Below are 25,272 nucleotides of genomic sequence, written 5' to 3' on the forward strand. Positions count from 1 at the left end.
TGACACAGCAAACATTAGCTTTGGCCTCAATGCTTGCCACTGAATTGTCCAGATTTGTAGACCACAATTTCACTGCAAAAGAAATATAATCTTCAGGTCAAACATAAGTTCACTATATGAATGTTTGGCACAATTAAATTATCATTTCAACGCAATTCATATGCAAAGAAAAGTTCAATAAACGCTACAACAGCAGTTGCCACAGGGTTTTGATGCAAGGAAGCTTCAATTCTAACAGACTTCAACTTGTTCACACTCAGTAAAAAGCTGCAATATTAGCAGCTTGTCAACACCTTTAGATGCTAGAGTCTTTTAATGAAAAATCGCAACAGAGAAGCAGAAGCAAAGTCAAGCAATCATAAATACCTTTGAATGAAGTGCTGCCAGAAAAGGAGAAACAGTAATGTTGTTCAGCAAAAGAAATTCTTCTTTATGACTACAGTCAATGCACTGAAATTTTTCTCCATTAGCATCATAACAAATTACAATACAAAAAAAATCTTAACACTTTCACCGAACAATTTCAGAAACTGCAGCCTCAATACTGAAAACTAGAGAAAGACTACTAGCACTACTTTTGTTCAAACAGACTTGAATTTTCTGATGACAGGCAATTGTTTTCTTCAAGCTTGTTTTTGATAAGATTTACAGACATCTAAATATATATTTATACTTCTAATTATGCTGGCATGTGTATAAACACTCAACATACTCAAAAATTACATCTGTGACAACTTCTAGAATCAACTAAGGGTTCAAGTGGATACTATGCAACATTCTGTAAGCCACTTGGTTTTAGCAGTATTAATATATGCATCTTCAATATACTTTCATACTGCCTAGAAAATATAACAATTCCACTTGGACAGTGACAATGGATTTTCCATTTTCACTTAAAAATACACAGTTCACTTAGCTGCATGAATAAATTGAGAAACATTGGACGGAAAAGTCCCGAAATAAAAGGAAGTCAGGTTCAATCAAGCAGTCTCAAGATGCCAATATGAAGCTATTGGGGGGGGGGGGTAAAGATTAGCCCAAAAATGACGTACATGTGCTAATGAGTTAAGGTACTGAATGATGCTGAAATCAAAAGCAAATAAATCATTATGTAGTATATAATCCAACTTACCACACTGTATAGGTTATAATTACCATGACTCCTCTATTAACAATGAAAAAAAAAACACTGCCTGCTAACTTCCAGTTAAAAATAATTTGATTTTATAAATGCTTACAAAAGCAGACAATCATCAAGACACAGGGGAAAACTTGCAAAACTTGGGGGGGGGGGGGGGTCCTAGAATTATTAAACATACTTTAAGTCTAACTTTAAGATTTGTGATTATTTCAATGCCAATCTTTGCTATATATGGCAAGATCTAGAATGTACTGCCTGCCACTAAAGCTTAATTCTAAAAGAGTAATGCCCATATTAAATGCAATACAGATTTGCAAAAGTTTTAAATAACAGGTTTACTGTTGACAGGATTCTTGATCAAGCAGTAGACTACTGTTGTAAATGGTCTCTAGGACGGCTTCAAGAATGGCATGTCTGAAAGAACAGTTGTCTACACTTACCAAAAATGTAGATGTTTGAGTGTATTCACTGCTGCAGTCATCACATTTGGGTTATCCCTGCCAGGGTTGCCCTCATTCAGCCCAAATACCAGAGGCTTAGCATTTCTGCGTCGGTTGCCATTGCTCCAGGACTGAGGTCAGGTCGTCAGTGTTATAAATTAAGGCAGCCGACGCCATTACATCAGTTTTTCTTCCCCTGTCAGGAGCCCCCAAGAGGGAGCTAGGTTATGGTGGAAGAACACCACCAGTAGAAAGTAAATACCAAAAAATCCTTGTAAGGATAGAGAGAGAGAGAGAGAGAGAGAGACTAGGGTGATGGAGGGAGGGAAACCAGGACTGCAACAGTGAATACACTCGAACATCTACATTTATAGTCAGTGCACACAACTGTACTATGTTCTTCATGTTTCACTGCTGCAGTCATCACATTTGGGTTAATTCCCAAAGCTGAAGAAAAGGGTGGAGGCAGTCAAGAACACTGGGGGCTGGCTAGGATGCCCTGAAAGACTGCTGTGGCAAAGCCTGCCCTGGATTTGGAGAAGATAGGCATGTGGTAATGCTTGGTGAAGGTATGAACAGATGTCCATGTTGCAGCCTCCAGGATGTCCCTGGTGGGAACCCCTCTGAGGAAAGCTGCAGAGGTGGAGGTTGCTCTGGTAGAATGTGTCCTGACCCCCTTGGGGGGAGGTTTCCCATGCTGCTTGTAGCAGAAATGGATGCAGTGTGCTATCCATTTGGAAATGCTTTGTTTGGATATGGCCTTGCCCTCTGCTCCTGCAGCAAAGCTGACTAACAATTGATCAGTCTTTCTAAATGATTTAGTCCTGTCTAGGTAGAATCTGAGCTGTCTGTGCACATCTAGAGAGTGCAGAATCCTTTCCCCCTTGTTTTGTGGGTTAGGGAAAATGGTGGGCAAATGAATGGATTGGTTGAGAGCCACAATGGACACCACTTTTGGCATGAAGGCTGGGTTAGTCCTGAGGGAGACCCTGTCAGCATGGAAAATGCTGAAGGGCTCTACAGCCATTAGTACTTGTACCTCGGATACTCTTCTAGCTGAAGTGATGGCCAGAAAGGAGGCTGTCTTCCAAGAGAGGAACTTTAACTCTGCTGATGCTGCTGGTTCAAAGGGGGGCAGGGTGAGCTTTTCCAAAACAAAGTTATGGTCCCAAGCTGGGGTAGGTGCTCTTTTGGGTGGCCTCAAGTCGTTAGCCTCTCTTAGGAACTGTTTGATGAAATGGTGGGAGAAAAGAGGTGGCTCTGTACTGAAACGAGCAGAAATGGCAGAGGCATGAATTTTAATGGAAGAGAAAGATAGACCCCCTGTGTAGTAGGTCAGCCAGGTAATACAGGATGACAGGTAGGGAGGGCTGTGCAGTTCCGGGTCCCTTAGCCTGGATCCAGGTGCTAAACCTTTTCCACTTGTCGGCATGATACTTTTTAGTGCTAGGGCATCTGGCCTCAAGTATAACATATAGAACTTGTTTGCTTAGATTGGCAGCTTGTGCAGTGGTCAGAGAATAAGCCACGCTGCCAGATTGAGGGTCTGCAATTGGGAATGCATGAATTCTCCATTCCTCTGGGTCAGGAGTGTTGAGATCTGAGGGAGATGCCATGGTGGCAGTGGTGACAGGCTACGCAGCAGAGGGTACCAGTGTTGGCCTGGCCAGTCTGGGGCAATCATGATTTTCCTTGGTTTTTCCTCCCTTATTTTGAGCAGTACCCTTGTAATGAGCGGTAGAGGGTGGAATGCATAGACCAAGAGGTTGACCCACTGGAAGGATAGAGCATCCACTTTCCAGGCCTTGCTCTGAGGTTCCCTGGTGCAGAATTTGCTGAGCTGATAGCTGGAGTGGGAAGCAAAGAGGTTGACCTTCGGGGTGCCACATTTCTGGGTTACAAGGGTGAAGGTTCTTTGGCCTAGCTGCCACTCGTGTGGGTCCAGAAGATTTCTGCTTAAGTTGTCTGCCAGATAGTTTAGAGAGCCTGGCAGGAATTGTGTTAACAGGTGTAGTTGCATGCCTGAGGCTGTGTGCCAAAGGGTCATGCCGAGCCTGCACAGAGGGTATGAGCGAGTCCCTCCCTGCTTGTTGATATACCACATCACAGTGGTGGTGTCTGTTTTGATCAGTAGAGGCCCTGGGGAGAGTAGGGGTCTGAAGGCTGTCAGAGCTTGCTGAACTAACATCTCTTTTTGGTTGATGTGCAGATGTATTTGGTTTGGACTTCACTGGTCCTGAATGCACCTGCCGTCCAGGTGTGCCGCCCCAGGCATAGTCTGATGCGTCTGTGATGAGGGTTTGGGCGGCGTGAGATTGGGAGAAAGGTAGTCCTTTGTTGTGGTAGCATGCTGCTGCACTCCAAAGAAAATCTCTCCTTAAAAAAGGTATCATTGGTATAAGAGTTTCCAGGTCTTGGAAGTGCTGACACCAAAGGCTTTTTAGGTACCACTGTAGTTTCCTCATATGCAGTCTGGCATACTGAATGAGTAGAATGCAAGAAGCCATTAACCCCAGAGCTTGCAGGATTTTTCTTGTGGATAACTGGGGTCTGGTGGCTCGTTGAGAGAAGTAGGTTGTCATGTAGGTTTGTTTTTCTGGTGTAAGGAATGCCATCTGGGATGCCATGTCCAGGCTTGCACCCAGGAATACAATCTTTTGTGTGGGTACTAGTTTGGATTTCTTTTCCTTGACTGTATACCCTAGGGAGGTCAGTAGGTCCTTTACAAAGGTCAGGTGCTTTAGAAGCTTTTCCTGACTGTCTGCCTGAATCAGGCAGACATCTAAGTATGGGTAAAGTTGAATATTTCTTTGTCTGCAAAAAGCAATGGTGGGAGCCAGGCATTTTGTGAAACCTCTGGGAGCAGTGGATAAGCCAAAGGGAAGCACAGAGAACTGAAAGTGCAGTGATCATGAGCTGAAACGTAGCTATTTCCTGCAAGATTCCCTGATTGGGATGTGTAGGTAGGCCACTTTTAGGTCTAGGGTGGCTAACCAAGCATCCTTGGAGAGCATAAGAAGTTGTTGCTGGAGGGTGAGCATTTTGAATTTTGGTATCGCCAAGTAAGTGTTTAGCATGGATAGATCGAGGATGGGGCGCCAGGTGCCCTCTTTTCTGGGTACAAGGAATAGTTTGGAGTAGAAACCTTGACCTACCTGTTTTGCAGGAACATGCTCTAGTGCTCTCATAGAGAGCAGGGAAAGGACTTGCTTTATGGCCTCTACCCACTGGTTTGGGGGAAGATCTGAGAACCCTTTTGGGGTTGGTAGAGTGTGGAAATAAAATTTGTATCCCTGGGACACTATGTTGAGGACCCAGCCGTCGTTGGTAATGGTGGCCCAGGTGCTTGCATGGAAGGAGAGTCTTCCTCCTAGGGGCAAGAGTGGGTGAGCAGAGGGAGGGGGTGGAAGTGAAAAGTCACTGTGAGTTCTTACCATGAGGGGGTGGCTTAGCAGTCCCTGGGTTTGAAGAGGAGGAACTTCACTGCTTAGATCTCTGCATTCCCTGGGGCTGCTGTCGGGGGGGGGGGGGGTGGGCTGCTTCCCCGGGGTCTAGGCTGAGCTGACCTGGAGGGGGCAGGAAAGGACCAGTGCTTGGAGGGGCAATGCCTACTGAACCTCAGCAGCTGGGTCTGCAAGAAATCTTTAACTGTATGCACAGATTTAGCTTTTTCTTCCATCCTTTTTAAGACCTCCTCTGCCTTGGTGCCAAATAAGTTGCCTTTGTGCAGTAGTGCGTCCAATAATTTGGATTTGACATTGTCTGGCAAGGGCTGTTCCTTTAGCCAAGCATGCTTTCTAAGGACTGAACCAGTGACTGCTGCCCTGCAAGATGCTAATAGGGTGTCAAAACCACATTATAAGGTGTGCTTAGTAACTTGACTTGCAGAATGCATTAACTCTTGTAACTCTTTATTTTCTGCACAAGCAGGAAAAGAAGATATTTTTTGTTTGACAAGTTCCATGGTATGTTGCTGATATTTCAGCATATGGAACTGACAATTTAGTGCTCTAATAGCAAGAGTAGCAGATGTGTATACTTGTTTACCCCCCATTTGTCTAATGCTCTGGAATCCCTAACTGAGGGGTTGGGATTCTTAGCTGAAGTTGCTTTAATTCCTTTAGGTCCTTGAGAGAACATCGGGGTCAGAAGTTGGATTTTTGAAAAGAAATTTGCGATGAGAGTCAGGGACTCTATAGTACCTGTATGGTTTCCTGGGAGCAGGAGGGAGGGTGTCAGGAGTGAAACTGGATTCCATAAAAACATCATCCACAACATTCAAAACAGGAGGAATGGCCAGAGGTCTGTGCTGTGGAAGATCTAAGAATTCCCTGAGTCTCTTTTTTGACTGAGGGTAGTCCTGACATTCCCATTGGAAATGCTCCCTTAAAGTATGTAGGATTTCCCCAAAGAAGAAGTCCTTGGGTGGAAAGGGCATAAGGGATGGATTCCTCTGCATCAGAATCCTCATAAGCTGAGAGGGGTTGCATATCTTAATATTCAGATGCATCAGAGTCATCAGACTCCTGTTCAGATAAGACTACTAGGGACAAATCTCTTTTACTTTTGGAAGGGGTAGCCTGGCTTCCTCTGATAAGCATTATAAGGTCTTCCGCCATTTTAAGCATCTGTGACTGAGGTAAGGAAGCAGGTGCCTGAGAGTGGGTCGTTGGTTTCTTGGGTGGGGTTCATACCCTGGGCCTTAGAAACTCGGTAGTTTTTGAAAGAACGGTAGACGCGAAAGAAGTCATCCGTCTGTGTTGAGAATTGGTAGTGCAAAGTACTTCCTCAGAAGCTGGTGCCTGCTCAGCGGCTCCGGACCCATCCAAGGTAGAGACATCTGCAGGATCCTTAGTCGATGAAGAGTCTAGCTGCATACCAGACTCTGAAAGGGTCTCGGTAGCGGCCTGAGAATCCACAGAAGTGGGCTTCAGGGGCTGCGACAGCACCTCACTGAGGATGACAGAAATGACGACTAGCTTAATGGAAGCATCGTCGGCAGTTTTGGACCTGTGCAGTCTGGCTCTGTCTTTATCTTTGTTTTTTTTTCGGAAGATCTGCTGTCGGATGGCTTACTGAAGCCATTTCGGAATTCAAGGACTGACAGCGGAAATATCTAGCTACAAATAAGGGCCCGACGATGTATAGTTCTGGTGTTGAGCAAAGCACAAAAGCGACAGCGGGGGACATCGTGGTCTGGGCCTAAGCAAGTGACGCAGTAAGAATGAAAATCCTGGTGTGGTATTTGCTTTCCACAGGCGAGACAATTGTTAACTTTTTCTGACATCGGTTAAAGCAAGAAAAAAGGATCCCCAACGGGGTACTTAGCTTTAGAAGACTTCATTTCAATTCGGAAATGAAAAACTCAGGTAGGTGCCAACCGGCACTCGTGCGAACTGCTTCTGCTTTGGGATCCTCTGCAAGAAAGACTGATGTAATGGTGTGGGTTGCCTTAATTTATCACACTGAAGACCTGATGTCAGTCCTGGAGCAATGGCAACCGATGCAGAAATACAAAGCCTCTGGTATTTGGGCTGACTGAGGGCTACCCTGGGCAGGGATAACCCAAATGTGATGACTGCAACAGTGAAAAACAAAGAACATCAATATTGCATGTGAAAAACTAGGTTTTAAAAAGACAACTGAACACGGACTTATCTCTGGGGATCAAAGATCCATATACTGCCCCTTCATGCAGATGAGGGGAGGGGGTAAGTCCCCTGTGCCTCTCTCCTTAAAATCAACTCATAATGAACTATCTTAGAAGAAAGGAGATTTTTTTTCCCATGCAGGCACCCAAGTATGCATTACTGTACACTTTTCACTCACTCTTTAGGCATCCGTAGAACTGTCTTGGACTTGAATATTTGTCCTGTGCTAGAACAAAAGTCCATTTCAGCATGCTCCACTTAATGGGGAGTAAAAAGTCTTACCTACAAAGAGTCCAAAAAGTCTGTACATAAACCCTAAAGGATGTCTGCAAAGACACAGTGAAATAGACTTCCCTAAAGGCAACATAGCATTGAATAAAATCCATGTAATAGGTGATGGAAGTACAGAGAAACCAAAAGTACACTGACATGATCATGAAACATATCCTTAAGATGTAACCCATGAAGGTGTCACTGCACTGAACATACTCCACATAAAAGGTAGTAAGTAGTATTACTTGTGCAAACTCAAAAAAAGTCAGTACTGTCACAGTGAAGGACTCCCTCACGTATTAAAGCTTTAGTGGATCTTACAGAAGCATCTAAACTTGCTGACTCATTTAACTTTTCTTATTTGGTCTCATCCCAATTCTCCCTTTTTTCCTGCTTGCCACAAATCCTGGCCCCACACTTTTTCCTCCTTATTTCTCATTTGCTTTCTTCAACCACTAAAGAAAGTGCAACTCAACCTTGTTAAATGACTAACCACACTGAAGTTAAGCTTTCTTTCACATTTTAGTAATTATATGCCTCCTATCAAAAAGGATAGAACTGGATCCTGAATACTCATTAGCTATTTATCCCTTAAGTTAATACCACCTTTGAATCAAGTTTAGAACACATTCTTGTAATCATAAATCATAAATTAGTAAAGATATTTAGTGCGTGTCTTATAAAGCTGAGGTGAAAGCTACTTTGACTAGCCAGGCTTCCACCTTTAAAAACAGAAAATCCAGACAGAAAGTTGTATTAAAAATAAAAGCTATAGAAAATAATTTAATAGTCAATTATGATAGGAGACCAACAAAGTTAAATAAATTGGAAGCAGAATGAAATGTTAGTTTAAATTCACAATTATCTGAGTGTGAGACAAACATAACAAAAACCTTGCTGAATGGGGTCAAGTCTCAACTAAACACTTAGCTTGAATATTACATGAAAGGAACCCCCCTCCCCAACTCGATTTCCAAATGAATTTAAAGGATGAATGTTACATCATCAATTCATTTATTAGAAATTTTCAAATTCACCTGTTTCTTTTGAATGAGGATGAAACTAAATAGGTTCATAAGTACTTACTAGGCTACTGACCCATGAGGATCTTTAGAAACCTAGACCCTCATTCCTATGAGATTTTAGCACTTGTAAGTTAAGTATGAATGATCAAGAGCCAGGCAGAATATTTACACGTTACTCCTATCCATAAAGGGACAAGTCTGCCAAAAGTGAGGGTAAATATGCAGTTTAGGTTGTGTTATGGGATTCAACTGGGACAGGTAAACACCAAAGAGGGCATTATACTTAACTGGCCTTTTAAATGCCAAATACAGTGGAATGATCACATCTCTGGACACAGATGCCATACACTTATTAATAAGTTGCATGATGAAAAAGGAGTTTCTTACAATGGTGAATACATGGTGATCGGACAGTTTTGTGTTCACATAGATTCCCAGGTCCCCAACTACCACATATATTTTCAGGGATGTGTTATCGTGTGATAGTTACATAACGCTTGCTGAAGGAGACCTGTTACACATTTTTGCCATTTGTTTTTTGTTCATGGTTATGATACCAGCTATTTGATTGGGAAAGTCCCACCTGGGGGGGGGGGGTCTTTGTGCTCCCTGGAAAGTGTTTGACTATGTTTTCTAAACTAACTGTATTTCCCAGAATGTGTTCAGTCTTTTTACTCTTTGCTAAAGACCCTTTCTAAATCAAGTGACGTTAATAATACAAGTAACCCTACAACAAATACATAAACATATAATTCCCCTTTCTAGATGGACTCATTATTGAATTCAAAGAATTTTTCAAAAATAAAATACAATTTGTGTAGATGTTATTTAACTCTGATGAGGTTTCTCATCTATATCTAATCAGACCTAAAACAATTCTTATACCCCAGTCTAAAGCTAAATTATTAAATCATACTTTCATCCCATTGACCTAATCATTGTATATTTAAAAATATATCTCACAGTAATATTCAAAATAATTCAGAATAGTGCACTGTTCTTTTTTGTAGCATCAGTCTGGCCTTTTAAGGAACAGAGATATAGTAGACAAAGCCTTAACTATGGAGTCTTCTACGCTCTTTTAAACAATTAAGTTGTCATTTTATTTTTGCATTGGGTACTAACACTACGTTTTTTCACTATACAGAAAATTGGTTTTACTGACTTCTTTTTTTGGTGTTAACAGTTTCTACATCAATGGTTCCTATCCAGATTCTAATACAATAAAAATATAAATAAAAATGCTGTAAATGACGCTAAGTGCTCAGAAATACCTCCAGGCAGTCAAATGGAAGAATTCCACTATTTATTGATAAACCACACAGAAAAATTAACGCTCTTCAAAACTGTAATAATCGCGTTTTCGTCTCACAATGTGGGACTTCATCAGATATATTCAAGAGTAGAAAAGTTATATATGAAAGCTTAATATCAAGATAACTCCTATTAAGTATATTATATAAAATATACATAAGAATGTATGTCTTTTGGAACGGAGTTCTGTGAACATCCAGGAGATCTTGAATAATGAATGTAATACTCATGAATATTCATGAGGAAGTGAAGCCGATAGGGCATTTTAAAATGTATAAATCAATTGTTATTGGTACCTTTCCTTAATTAGAAAGGTAATAAGATATTTAAATGTTAATTGCACAACTTCCTTATATCTGATGAAGTCCCACATTGTGAGACGAAAACGCGATTATTACAGTTTTGAAGAGCGTTAATTTTTCTGTGTGGTTTATCAATAAATAGTGGAATTCTTCCATTTGACTGCCTGGAGGTATTTCTGAGCACTTAGCGTCATTTACAGCATTTTTATTTGTATTTTGGTTATTTTGCTGTGGAAGCTTTCACAATTAAAAATATAACTTAAGGTTGTTCTCACTAAACATCTTTTTTTTGTATTTATAAAGGACCTCTATGGCTATCAATGGAATACAAAGTTTCATTCACTGAATTGGCATATGTCAGTAATTTTATCATTGTCTCCAACTAGTACCATTACCAAGGGGGTTACTGAAACAATTTCAGCTTACAGCTATTAACTCGATGTCAATAAATTGGTTGTCTTTCAGTTTATGGATGGCTAATCCTTTCTTAAATTCATAAAATCTGCAAGGGCTTAAAAGACATCCAGTTTGAAATATCTAGTAATAACATATATGCAAAACAATGTTGATTATAATAAAATGCGGACATTCTGACACAACTTTAAGCAGAATCTGAGAAGTTGGGAAGCCATGAAGTTCTCATAAGTTTAGCAATAAGAATGAACATTTCCCACATTTTTTCTTTATCAATTTATCTATTCAGACTATATCCGTGCTGTTTTAAATCCATTCATATTCAGCGTTGGAAATATAAGTCTAATTACTGGAGTATCTTTCCATAAACCTGAAGCCTCCCAAACATCTTGGAGGATGCAAACATCCCAACCTGTTGTTGTAATGGTTAATCTTCAGAAGAGCCAGAGTTCTCTAATGAATCCAATTATTTTTGGCGGCTTTACCCTTGTAACAAGCATTCTTTACCTTAAGATAGATCTCTTAGCAAACTCCAAATCCCCAAATACATTGTAAAGGTAATCTGCTGTTTTAGAGAACTTCTTATATTGCTACATCATTGGTTTACAACTGACTTAATTTTACTTATACTTGAAGATACAAAAAAATTCTGAAAGTAGAGACTACAATATGGTTTTGATGCTTTTAGGTTTAACTAACTTCTCAGTTGCCTCTACAACCACATCCAAAAATGATGCCATGGTAGACATGGAGCAATGATTTACATACACAAGTACTGCATTCTGGTTAAGAAAAAATCCCTTCTTTATAATAGCAGTATCTTACTTAACACTGTAGCTTCTCTACTAGATCATCACACATTCATTTTCAATGTAAGGTGTACCCTCTGGAAGACCTTATTGACGGTTTCTACAAAGCAAGGATCTCTTACTGCTACATTTAGCATTAAAAAATACACTAATTTAGGTAATGAGGAATTGTTGGGAACAGTCATATAATGCCATGGCAGGAGTTTAGAACCCAAAGTAAAAATATATTGAAGGGGGAGAATTCTGCTTATAAACAATGTAAAAGAAAAAGATACTTTGTTGTATCAAACTTGCAAAATGTAGGATTGCATATAGTTAAAAGGTTATAAACAATTCTAAGGTTTATTAACATTGCTGTGGAAAGTGTAGCAAAGCACATTTAAAAATATGGTTTTAGTGAAATCTCTTAACTTGGGCAACCTACAGTAAATGATCCTTTTCTCCTTTGAATGCATTAACTATACTGTTGACTTCTGTCTTTGAAGATGCTCCTCCGCTACAGAAACTGGTGAAATCTTAACGGTACCTAAAGTATATCCTATCATTATTAACATTTGGTCTATTTCCGGATGGAATTCAATAGCAAATCTTTCAATAAGAAAAGATATTAACAATACACTAGCTCAAAATTGGCCTTGCTAGCATCAAAACATATTTCATCAATTTAACATATTATTTTAATCGTCCTTCATACTATGATACTTTTGATTCTTCTTTATGGTACATAGACACATGACATACTTATAATATGTTGCATTAGCTTCTATACCTTTCAAAAGACTTTATTATGCAGACATATTTTCCTAATGCTACCGGAAAAGCAATTCTTTTCCAAGCCTTTCTCCTGTTTGGTCTTCTTGGGGTCATGTCAGTGTTGACATTCTATACATTTTTTATTACATTTGTTCCAAACTTACGGAAGTTTCTTAAACAGCCATGAAGCAGCAATGAAGTAACAAACAGCTGACTTAGTAATAAGATATTGTGTTTTTGGGACCCTTGAAAGGAAGAAAAAAAAATATTACTTTACCAATGGCTATTTATGTATTAACATTTGTTTACGAGGAAAGTCCAATTGGACAGGAGCCCATTTTCAACTGAGGCCCAAGGAGAGAAGCTACAAAGAATTACAAAACATTTTAAGAATAATTACACAATCATTATAATACAAAAACTGAATACAGTTTAAATATTTATACCAAATTAGTCATAATATCTAAACATTGGTTAAGAGTAGATACAAATTATAGAGTTATATAATGATGATTTAACAGTTAGAGGAGTTTTAGCAAATTTACAGAGAAATTAAATATAAGTTAGTGTAATACAAACAGGAATTTCAATATGAAGTGAAAGAAGTGCAAGCTTGTGGTATATTTAGAAAGCCAAGGGAGAGAAATTAATAGAAGGAAGTGAGTGAAGACGGGAGAATAAGGAGATGCAAGGTATGAATAAGTACTTGTCCACATTTAGGGATAGAGCTTATCCTGGTGTTGAGCAGCTTTTGGGTAGGAAATATTTCAGAATGGTTTTGAAGGACAGGAGGGAGGGTACTGACCTAATGGATAGATATAGGGAGTACCAGTTCTTAGCAACATATGGTTATGTCACTGTTGACATTCTGCACATTTGTGAACTCTTATGGATATATACATTTGTTAACCATACAAGTGCATTTGCCTGCAGAACATATCAGGCATGACCCAGGCTAACAGGCATTGTTAAGAGATGGACTATTAAGAGATACAGTATTTAACATTATTACTTTAGTTAAATACTACATAACCTCTGAATGGACATATCTGCAAGCCATTACAACCTCAGTGTTTTCTGCATCAAAATCAAGACTTCTGAATGCCTACAAACTGTCAGGTCATTTAACAAAATAGTTCTGTAATTGGGAAAAGGAATGGATGTTACTATTTTATTCATTTATGTTATAATTTTGCTACACAAAAGCAAATACAACGCTGTTCTACTGTGTGCTAAAGTTTTGGTTACAAATCTGGATATGTGATTTGATTAGTATTCACACCACAGACTTTTTCCATCATGTTAATATTTATTTTATTTATTTATTTTACATTTGTTTACCAGGAAAGTCCTACTGGACGAGGTCCATTTTCAGCGGAAGCCTGGGGAGAAAATCTCCACAATAACAGGAAATAAGACTTTATGCAAAAATGCAGAAATACAAAAAGAATACAGAAGTACAGAGAATACAGAATATAAAAATCTTAATGAACATTTGAGTCATGGATAAACGCTATATCCAAAGAACAAAATTTTCATATTAATCCACAGTTGACTACAATGATGACACTTGGGCTCAGATGGGCTTCAATTAGACATACTGAGCTTACAGAGGGTATAATATTAGGCAAGAGAGGTAAAAGGAGGAGGAGACACAAAGTATTATATAGTACACAGACATAACCATGAGTGTCTAAGATGTGATTTAACTAAGTTTTTGAATTGTGTGATATTTTGAGCAGAAGTCACAGATAAGGGGAAGTTATTTCAGTTTTTAGCTATAGAGTATGAAATACAGCTTTGCCTGCTGTGTTCTTTGCTGTGGAGATAGAAGTAATTTATTGTTAAATCGAAGGGGACGGTTTGTAGTATAATGTGTCAGTAATTCACTTAGGGATGGGATTTTATCAGGATGTTTTAAAATATTATATGCAATGACTATTTGGTGGAAAGTTAGTAGTTGTGGGAATTCCAGCCACTGGAACTCTTTTACAGGTAGGCAGTGATAGGTTCTAGAAGTGGAGTTGATGGCAAATTTGGCCACTTTGTTATAGCAAGACTCAGGTTTGTTCAGGTATTTTTTTCTGATGTGGGTCAGGATTGGTGTTGCATACATTAATGTGAACAGTAGGTGAGACTGGGCTAGGGTGACCCGTGCTTGATCTGTAAGAAAGTTATGTCTACACAGGGTGCCCATTTTTTTATGAACCTTTTTAATTGAGAGATATGGATGTCAAAATGGAGGTTATTGTCTGTTTCAACGTCTAGGAGTTTGGTATGAGGAGATGGAGAACTAGTACTACCATTTTTGGAAGTGATAGTGAAGGAGAGAGGAGAGGTTCTGGATTTATTGGGGGTAAATAGGAGAAGTTTTGTTTTGTTAGGATTAAGAATTAGTTGGATATTTGTGATCCAACTTTCCACAGAGGTAAATGATTCCTGGGTCAGTTGTTGTAGAGTAAGTGATGGGGATGAGCAGATTAGGGTAGACTCACCTGCATACTGTATGAGTGAGGCGTTTTGGGTGGAGGTATGCAGATTGTTGGTAAAAACAGAAAAAAGAAGTGGACATAACACAGATCCTTGGGGTACATCTATGGTGGTACGTAGTAGAGGTCATAGTGTGCTTTGCCATTGGACAGCGTGCTGTCAGACAGATAGTTTTTGAACCAGGTAATAGTGTCAGGGGCAAAGAATAAGGAGGTCAGAGAATCTATTAGTAAGGGGTGAGAAACCATGTTGAATGCCTTAGACAGATCTAGGAATATAGCAGATACAAGGGTATTACTGCTTCTATGTTGGTTAACTTGATAAGTACAAGATAGAAGAGTGGTAGTTGCACTGTGATATGGGCGGAAGCCTTGTTGTGTGCTGGAGAGTAGATTGATTGTATTTAGGAAGTGCATGACCTGAAAGTGAATGCACTTCTCTAGTATCTTAGATAAGGGAGACAGGATACCAATGAGGTGATAGAGAAATCAAAGGAATTGCCACCTTTACGAAGGGGAATAACATATTAGATTTTCCATAGTTGCGAGACACAGGCTTCCTGGATGGAGCGGTTGATAAGGATAGAGACTGGGTAGGATAAAGAGTCAGCGGCTAGTTTTTAGAAGTTAGCTGGTATTCCATCAGCTGCAAGAGTAGTAGGTTTTAGTTTTAGAAGTGTTTTTATTTTGGAAGTTGGAATGGGTGAGAGCATAAATGAAGCAGTGTTGATAGGAGTTGTTTTTGGTGTGGGTGAATAGCTATTTTTGGATAGCTGGGAGGATAGTGATTTAATGGAATCAGTAAAGTGTTGATGAAATTCTGAAGCTATGTCACTATTATTATTAGTGCAGATGGGAACTGGAGTGGTAGTTTTACCAGGTTTTAATAAGAGTTAATTGCATGCCAGAACTTTTGGGGGGTTTTGGAGTGTTTATTCTGGATACCCAAGTAGTAGTTCTGTTTATCAAGCATTGTTTGTTTTTTTAGCTCGGTTTCTGAGTTGTTGATAGTTTTGTCTGGATATACTAGTGTTTTCCTTTTTCCAGGTTTTCCATGCCTTATCTCTAGACTTTAGTAGGGCTCTAGTTGACCTACTTAGCCATGGTGCATAGCTTACTTTGACTCTAATTTTCCTTATGGGGGCTATTAAGTTAAGGATATTAGTAAGAGTACTATTGAAGTAGTTAACAGCTTGGTCTAATTCTAGGGTGCGTAGTGGTTGCATTTCTTTAAAGTACTGTTAAGGTCGTGTTGGTTTACATTGCAGTCATCCCTAATTTGTTTATATACTTTGGGCTTGGGTATATTAGAGAGTTTTCTTGGAAGGAATGTGGGTAAGTAATCATTGAGCCCATCTGGTAGACAGCATGTTTGGTAATTATGTTCAGGGCAGTTTACCAGTGCCCAGTCACGTATAGATTTCTTTTGGGATTTTTTTATCTACTCTAGTAGGTTCAGCTATGAGTTGGGAGAAAACATATAAATTGATATGGTTAGTGGGGTTTTTGGAATTGCATGCTAGCCAATCAATATTTAGGTCTCCTAATAGGATGGTCTCTTGTGGGAGGATATTACTAGTCCACTGTAACAATTCTTCAATTATTAAAAGAGTTGTTGCCTGGAGGGATGTAGGCACAGAGAATGTTGATACTTTTACTCTTATTCAGGAGCAAAACAGTGCATAAGGTTTCAGCATTATTAAATGTGGGTATTGGGGTTTGTAGAGGTTGGAGATAAAGTGTGTTTTTATAGAGAATTGCAACACCCCCTCCCATCTAGTCTTAGAATATTATATCCGGGAGGGAGAATTTCTTCACTCTGGGTGCCGGGTTTTAGCCAGGTTACTGTTATGGTTAGAATGTCTGGGGAATAGTGGCTTATGAATGTATGTAAGTGGGGAAGTTTGTTAGATATACTCCTAGAGTTGAGGTTAATGACAAGTAGGTCTGATGTGTGTTTAGAAAGGGGAATGATGTTGCATGGCCCTGACTGTTCAACATTGCCTGTTACTCAGTTTGTTGTTAGGATTTTTCATTTTACTGTCTGCACTACTCAATTGTTAAAAGTTGTGTTTAAATTTAAAATTAATAAAAAAAGATACACGACTAAAATGTTCTGTCCAAAATCCATTACTTTCTCCACTATCCAAAACATTAGAAAAATACATTCTCAGGCAGTCCTTTCTTCATCTTAGAATATAAGCTCAGTTTCTTTATGCAATAATGCTTTTGACCAAAGCAGAAAAAGAATATATAAGCCATAATTTAGACCAAAATGAAATTACAGAAGCAGTTTTCTTGGACCTTTCTAAGGATTCTGATACAAACTTTTTTTCTACATTTTTCTAAGGCCTTGAATAATGCAAACATTGGCTGCCTTCTGGAGTGAGTTGCTTGCTATATCTTAACTGGGTCTAATTCAGCATGGATTTATCTGCTACTTGCACAACAGAACTCAAGTCACATGAGTGTGGTTTTATAATGTCACACCAGTCAGTCCCAATTAGTTTACCACAGGGATTTGCCCTTTCTCAATCTTTTTCCTCACCAAATATAACATGTAAGGTAGCACATCTGCTTCAGTATGCTATGCAAAACACACCAAACCACTGTACAAGGACTCACTGGAATCAGAGCTTTAAAAAATATATATTTTACTAAAAAAAGTTCTGATTCCAGTGCGTCTTTGCACCCTGGTTTGGTGTTTTTGTGTTGTGTACTTAACTTGAACGTTAAAACCAAGCTGTTTTGGCTAGGTTATGTGGAGCTTCAGTGTGTTAATAACAGGACTTCGGCCTTTGTCACCATTTCAGCATACACTGGAAAACATCGCCAAACCAGTTTGTTCAAAATTAATCTCTACATTAATACTAGTAAATGCAAAACCATACTCTTCTATACTACAGCAGAGTTATCATCCAATACTTGAAATACTTTCAAAATAAATATTAGATAACTTCATACTCAATCTAATTATCATGGTAACTAATTCTAGTCACTCTAGAGGAGGTAAGAATCAATGAACACACAAACTGCTGTCATGTAAACAAGGCTCCATGGCATAGAATAACTAAGCCCTGTTAAACAAGTGGCCCTAGCACTGGAGAAGCCAGGCAGGGAAGAAGGGAGAGGAGTGAATGGACTCTTCCTACTTGAATCTCCTGGGAAGAAAGGAGGGTAGTGCATGCTCGGGGGAACACTGGGGTTACCACCTGTCCCACTTTGCATAAAATAGTTATTTCTGTATCTAAAATACCTAAATGTTACAAGAAACATAATAAGCAACTAAACTGCTACAAGAATAAGCTTTTATTTAGGAAAAAAAGTTAAGTTCTAGCCTTTGTACTGACCGTGGGTATGTGTCGGCCTGTAAAATTTGATGTGTGTCCCGAAAATGTCCCACTTTGGCCATTTGAAAAGGTGGCAACCCTAGGAACACAGAGATGTGATTTTCTCCAGTGGAGATTAGTGAAACCATCTCTCATGCTTTGCAGAAGATGTGCAGGAATGCTTCCTGACAATACCCTTTCCAGGAGTGAGGGAATGCTCAGTTCAACCAGTCTGCTGCAAGACCTCTTCTCTTGCACTGCATAGAAGTCTGCAGAGGCATTCCATGTTCAGTGATATAGACAAGCTACACTGACATATCACAAACAGAAGTATCATACATCATCTGCAATACAGTTTGAAAGTCTTAAGTAATCTCTAGGTCTGTGTACTACAGGCATTATGACTATGCAGCACTTGGAATTTATTCAGGGACCTGCTCCCCCCTGTCACTCCCATGATACTGGTTGGCTTCCTTCCCTACATTTCTTGGTGGTGCACTTGTCAGGTGTCTCCAGGACACGTTACAGACAAACCTGAAGACAAGAATGTCAGGAAGACCGGTACCAGCTGGTGACTGGTGGATTTATGTAGAAACAACAATGAACTGGTTGCATACACCACACCCTGGTAAATGGTATGAAACTGTTATTACAGAAGGACACACTTCTTACAGTTCTAGCATTACGGTATGCACATAGCTTTTGGATATAGTAAGAGGTGGTGGTCCCCAGCTGCTCCAGTGGGGGAGTCTGCCCAAATGAAGAAAAAGTCCTGGACAAAACATCTAAAAGCACTGTTCAGTGAATGTGTTTAGATTAGACCAAAAGGCGGCAGGGTAAATATCATTAAACAAAAGTTATGTACTTGCCATTTTGCTAGATCCATGTTGTCTTCTTCAGTCTTTCTAAACTCAAGGGTATGTCAGATCAGACAGGATCTGAGGCTGGCAACTTTCAGAATTTGGATCCAAGTCTCAGGCTCCTCCCCCCTGCTAACATTTCCTCTGATCAAGTCTGCCCTCCTATACAGAGAGATCAACCTTTTACACTTATAGAGGGAAACTGAAAACTACAAAATATAGTCAAGGACTGTAAATAAGACAAGGCTCCAGACAGGTCCTGTACAGTTAACTGACAGCCTGAGATACTGGAAATATGTATAGGGGATGGAGGGAAGGTTGAGACAGAGTAAGAAGACAAAGATTTAGTGTTATGGTAAGCCCACAATTTTATGCCCCATGCTGTTTTCTCCATCCACCTCAACCCATGTGACAGAGTCCACAGCTATCACAAACTCTAGGAGAACTTATGGAAGGATATTCTGGAGGATAGAACCAAAGCAACTCCTAGACCTACAGTGCAGGTCCAGCTTCTAATGGGAGACAAATGTGTGAACTATAGACCAAGTAGCTGCAACACAAATACTCTCGCTAAAGACTCTAATAGAAAGTTGCAGAGGTTGATATGGCTGTTGGATGTGATTTAGCCTTGTAGGGCAGAAATAGTCTTTTGGCTCTACAGCCAAAAGAGATGCAATTGGACAAACACCTGCACAATGTGACCTTGGAGATACTGGCTCCTAGTTTAGTTTTAGAAAAAGAGACAGCTGGACAAATTACTTGAAGTCCTTCTTATGATACAAGTAGAAACATAACCTGATCAGCACCCAGCAAAAGCAGAATGCACTCCTTTGTTTGAGAAGTTGAGAAAAATAACAGCGGTAAATGAATAGTCCAATTCAAGGAAGACTTGGAAGCAACCCTAGAAAGAAAATAAGGATTAAGTTGGAGGGACACCCTATCATTATAGTAAGCTATGGAACCTTGCTGGCTAGGCTTACTTAGGCCCTTGGGCCGATAGCCTAGTACCTACCTATGAACCTATTATGAGAGTATAAATACTGTGGTTTACAAAACAAGGCATTATAGTTTCTGAAACCTTCCCTGCTTGAGGAGACCAAAAATGTTTTTCTAAGTTGAGAATTTCAAGTCCACTGTAGCTGCAGGATCAACAGGAGGATTAGTCAATGGTTCTAGTAATATGGTAATAGCCCAAGATAGAATAGGATCCCTTAAAATAGGATGCAGAAAAAAGGTACTTTTCAAAAAGGCCTTAGAAAGTTTCAAGAGATGCAACTGGGGCCTATATGAAAGTTTCAAATAGCTGCCAGTTGCACTTTAATCAGGAGATAACTAGCTCCTGGTTGAAAAGGCCAGCAAGGAAGTCTACAATTGACATTAAGAGAGTGGATAAGGGATCTGGACCTTTGGCTGAAGTCCAGATAGATAATCTCTTCCATTTGCTTCTTGTAAACTTTCTTGGTGGAAGGTTTCTGAGATAACAAAATGTGAACACTGGATGAAAGTCAGGAATTTCTGGCCATTACTGGAAGTGGAGAAATGAAATGGTCAGACTCAAGGATTTGATGTCTGGGTGTGGCTTGCCAGACAGATGGGAGATCAGGCATGAAAGTGGATCCAGAACTCATGGTGGGTGCACCAAATAAAGCTACAGGAAGGGGAACCACATCTGTCGACGTCAAAAGAATCACCTAACCTCATGCATCAGTCCACTTTCTAAAAAAATTTGGTTACCAGTGGAGTCAGTGGGTAAGCACAGAGGAGACCTGGGGGCCAAGTGTACACCAAGGCATCCCCCCTTAGGGACTGCCCTCGAAGTATTAAGGCAAAATAACTGCTGCATTTGGAGTTTTTTTTTTTTTTTTTTTTTGAGGGAGGGTTCCAAATATGTCACAGCAAGACAGGCAACCAGCTGATCAAGAGAACAGTAGCCGCTGTCTGAATGAGAGACCACTCAGCAGAAGACGAATCTATCCACTCCACTTGTCTAGTAAAACAATGCATTTCCTCAGAATATGCAGTGCAATTAGAAAGTGCTGAGAGGACATTATCCACAGCCAGACCTTCATGGCATCCTGAAAAGGGGTAAGAGTGGGCTCCATATCCAACATGCTTTCTGGATAGCAATCACACCCATGGGAAGGAAGTCCTGGAAGGCTTACAATGCTAGAGGGACTGTCCTCATTTTCACTACATTCATGAGAAGATTTGTCTCCCTCAGAGGCCATGTGCCATGGACAGTCTTGTTTAGAAATACCATACGCCACTCCAGAAAGGATGCATTCGTGGTCACCATGGCTCCAAGTGGAGGAAGAATAAAAGGGCAACTAAAAGAAACCAGTGGAGAATTTAGCCACCATTGAATATGTTGTTTGTAAATCCCAGTGAGTTTGATTGGATAATGCATCTGATAAGGACCACTGGATGGAGAGGGTCCACTGTAATACCCTCATGTGGAATCTGGCGTGAGGGACATAAGTTTATGGATGCTGCCAAAGAGCTCAAGAGACAAAGTATGAAAGTTTCTGGCGGAGTTTGATGAGGAAAGACCTGTGAAGCTTGTTGGATCTGCATGGTGGTATTCAGGTGGCATCCTATGAACTCTATGATTTGAAATGGCATCAGATTGGACTTCTCCAGGCTGACTGTGATTCCTAGGTCCAAACACAACTGCAGCAAGAAGTCCCTGACTTGAATTAACAGATACCCTATGGCGGTGGTTATGAGTCGTCTAAGTAAAGGAATGCTTGCAGCCTGAGATATGCTACTACCACTGCCATGCACTTGATGAATGCTTGGAGGGCCATGGTGAGTCCAAAGGACTGCATTCTAAATGGAAATTAACTGGCTCCCAGACAAAAGTGAAGGAACCCTCTGGACTGCCTCACTATCTTGATGTGGTAGTAGGCTTCCTGAAGGTCCATGGATCACAACCAGTTGTTCTTTCCCAGAACAGGCAATAAGGACCAAAATGTGATCAGATTGAAAGAAATCAGTTGTATGAATTGGTTTAACTGAATGGGGGCCAGAACGGACCTGAGGTCCCACTTTTTCTTCGGCACCAAAAATAATCTTTAGTAGACTCTGGATCCTTGCTGGTCTGGTGGGACCTCCTGGATGATTCATTTGTTTAGGGGTCTTGCAGTATTTTCAGCAGCTTTGTCTGGGGGGGAGGGGTGTGGGAAGGCTTCTTTGTGACAGTTCTGAGGAAGAAATGGGGATGTATTAGCCTCTGTTTTTTATTCTCCGCACTTATGAAGAATCAAGAGTGGTGGCTGACCCGATGTGAGGGAGCACAGAAAAGATCCCTCCCGATTGTTTCCACAGTGTGACAGCCATCCCAACATTCAGTGGCATTGGGAGGACTTGTCAGTGAATGGACCTCAAAACCCTTGGTTTTGTGAGTCACCTCTACCTCAAGGGCGATGTCCATTGCTAGTCCTCCTTCTAGGGGGAGGGTTTGGTCAGTCTCCAGGAGTGTGTTGTGCAAGACCCTGAGACTTTCGGAACCATAATCACATCTCACCCTTTTGGTTTTAAGAAAAGGAACGCCAAGAAGTGGAGAAGTAGATTTCAATGGCAGACAGTTTTGTTGTCTTGTTCACTCCTGGATAGTGTGTGCTTAACCTCAGACCCAAACAAGTTGGACCCATCAACGGGGACATTCAAAAAGTATGTTTTGAAGTTATCCTCAAAATCACATCTGTTCTAGATGTGCCATCAAAGGTGTTGAACTGCAAACTCCCGTTTTTTATAGGATTCCCCTGTCATGGTACCTCAGAGATCTTTGATCAAATCCCTCTGAAATCTGGTTAACAGTGAAAGGTAATTCAGCATTTAGGGTGAACACCGCTGATGCATAAACACTCTCTGCAAATATGTCCAGGGCCAGAGACTCCCTACTAGGGGTGAGGTAGGGGTTGGACAGAAGAACACGCCTCACACAGAGCTCCTTTTTAGTGGCCTCCACCACACCGATGGCATCTGCCACAGGCCTCTTGGCTCCAGTGTGACCTATCTTGGGGCAACACCAAAATCTTTCTGGGACTGCAGGGAATGGGCTACACCACATCTGGTTCTTTCCACATCCACTAAATCTTGTCAATTCATCTGCCGGGGGGGCACCTCCTCCTGTGAAGGGGCACCAGTGAACCAAATCTCCCTGTCTAAATAATTCAAGGATATCTCCAAATAATACATCTTCTAGGGGGACCTTGGAGACCCCTTCACTGCAACAAGGTCAGTGTCATCAGTGAGAGACTCCTGTGAGGAGACGAAATGTCTTCTTTTGCACGTATGGTTTCTGAGCTCTACCACAGGAGGATGCTCAGGGGACGAATCAGAAGCTTATGGGTAAGGTCACCCTGCAGGATAATCAAGGCTACTTGGAAATGGCCGATCCAATGGAATAGGATGATGGTGAACTGAACGTGTGGAAGCCATTAGGGGTCAGGATAGAGCCAAACAAGGGCAGGTCCCTCTTCTCTCATCAGAGAGAGAACTTTCTCAAATGCTTCAAAAGCCAAAGCCAGGAGACAGCCACCTCAAATGCCTCAAAAGCTGAAACTGGTTCCAAAGGAGTTCTTTGGGCCAGTGGACCAACATAAGAGACCCCGCATGGGAGGTGGTGTAGCTCAAATTCAATTCAGACACTGGGGCTGAACTATAGAGAGCTGAAGCACCGAGAGGAAGGGATGGTTCTGGCAATCTCAGAGTCAACTCAACCTTTGTGCCCAGATGTTAATCTCTTGGCTCTGAGACTACCCCATGAGATAGCATGCTGTTAAAAGGGTGAGGGACACTGTCAGAGTTGAAGGCATCCAGACTGCTGGCTCTGGCAAAAGGACCTTATGGGAAATACACAGATTCAAGACTGCTGATCTGAAGGTCAGACTGGGGAAGAAGACATCTAGTGGGGACTGGAAGGGCCTTTTCCTGGCACCCTCAGTGTGTGAAGGACCTCACAATCTGGATCAGAAACCTGAAGAACTTCCACATCGTCCTATCCCTGTCCACTTCCGAAAGGTTCCTCAGTGACCACACAGCCCTGAAAGATGCAGTTGTTGAAGGTGGCTTGGAAGACCTATAGAAAGGTGTCTCTAATGGAAGAGATTGGAGCCATACAAGAGATGGCTCTGGGAAGAGGCTAGGATCCACAAGAAATAGAGGAGTCAGAGAACTGATCTGAATAGGGTGTGATCCTGAAGCTAAAGAAGCTGTGGGGTCTGAAGGTCTTAAAACTAAAGAAGCAAGATCAACATCACAAGCTGGATCCAAGGATCTTTTCCTCAACTTCTTGGCAAAATCCTTATCCTTGGTCCTGTCTCTTTCCTTCTGTCTCTCGCTCTCTCTTGTGCTTTCCTTTTCTTTAGTCTTAGCTTTCTTGGACTCAATCAGTGGGTCTCCTCATTTTCTTCGACAGAAAACTGCACAACAGAGAGGAGGCCAATTTTCATGTGAAGGCAGGGGAAAGGGCCTTTAAGGAATAACTTGGACCTGTGGCCTGATAGGGCCCATGGCCCAAACAAAGTACAAATGTCATACTCTATGTGCACTGACCCCAAACAATGAACACATTTCAAATGAGGGTCCTGGAGAAGGATCTTGTACTCACAGGTAGAACACTTCTTAAATCCCCTCACCTATCACACATGTAGGGGGATGCAGGATACAAACAAAAACAATAATACATTAAGAAAATAACAGCTAACAAACAGTAAAGAAAGTCAATAAGGCGAAGCTAAAGGCACATACATAATCACCAACAGCTTTTTTAAAAAAAAATTTTACTTGGAGGGAGGATTAAAAAAAAGGGTGGAAAACTCCCCAAGAGAAAGTTAATAACCAAAAACCTATACACCAAAATGCAGAAATAATTCTCTCTCACAAGAAATCTCTGAAGAAAAATAGCACTTATCCAATAAATTCCTGAATTAACCCAACAAAAATGAATTGCATCTTGCAGACCACATCTGGCTTGCTCAAGCATCAAATGAGATCTGGGAAACTGTTAGGATGGAAGAGGATTACAGGAAAGGGAAGGAACCTGAGCACTGGATTAAAAGTTGCAAAGATGCCAGCATCGGATCCAGTCAGATATGACATACCCATTAGCTGAAGTGGATAGAGAAGACACCATCAAAGCCAAGGAGTTCTTCAGGAATACACTTTCCTTTGAGAAAAGTCTAATGGAGGAAGAGTATGTCCTGACCCACTGACATGTAGCAAAATTTTATACAGTTAGAAATCTACTTACTCAGAATGACTTGGGAGGCCTGCAAACCATTTGTTTGTGGGATAAAAGGATACAAACAGCATTTTTTTTACTCTCTACTTCTACTGATGTAAATGTATGTACTACAAACTGTACTCCCCTTAATCTGGTAGTTGGTGAAGAATACTGGTAGGTTGATGGCCTGGCTCAAGTTTGTTACAATCACCATATTTGGCAAGAATTAGAAGTTATGTACTC

The 25,272-nt window shown here is 40.7% G+C and overlaps 1 protein-coding gene across 1 annotated transcript in view; it reads right to left on the reverse strand.

The window, feature by feature from the left end:
- COP1 (COP1 E3 ubiquitin ligase) overlaps positions 1 to 25,272 on the reverse strand; it is a 1,660,397-nt gene that overhangs the window by 736,100 nt on the left and 899,025 nt on the right. The window contains exon 15 of the mRNA XM_044085965.1: positions 5 to 72. Within this exon, the coding sequence (XP_043941900.1) occupies positions 5 to 72 (68 nt within the window). The remainder of the gene's footprint in view (positions 1 to 4; positions 73 to 25,272) is intronic.

Source organism: Protopterus annectens, chromosome 10.part0 (genome assembly GCF_019279795.1).
Source record: "Protopterus annectens isolate FY-2018-M chromosome 10.part0, PAN1.0, whole genome shotgun sequence".
NCBI lineage: Eukaryota > Metazoa > Chordata > Ceratodontiformes > Protopteridae > Protopterus > Protopterus annectens.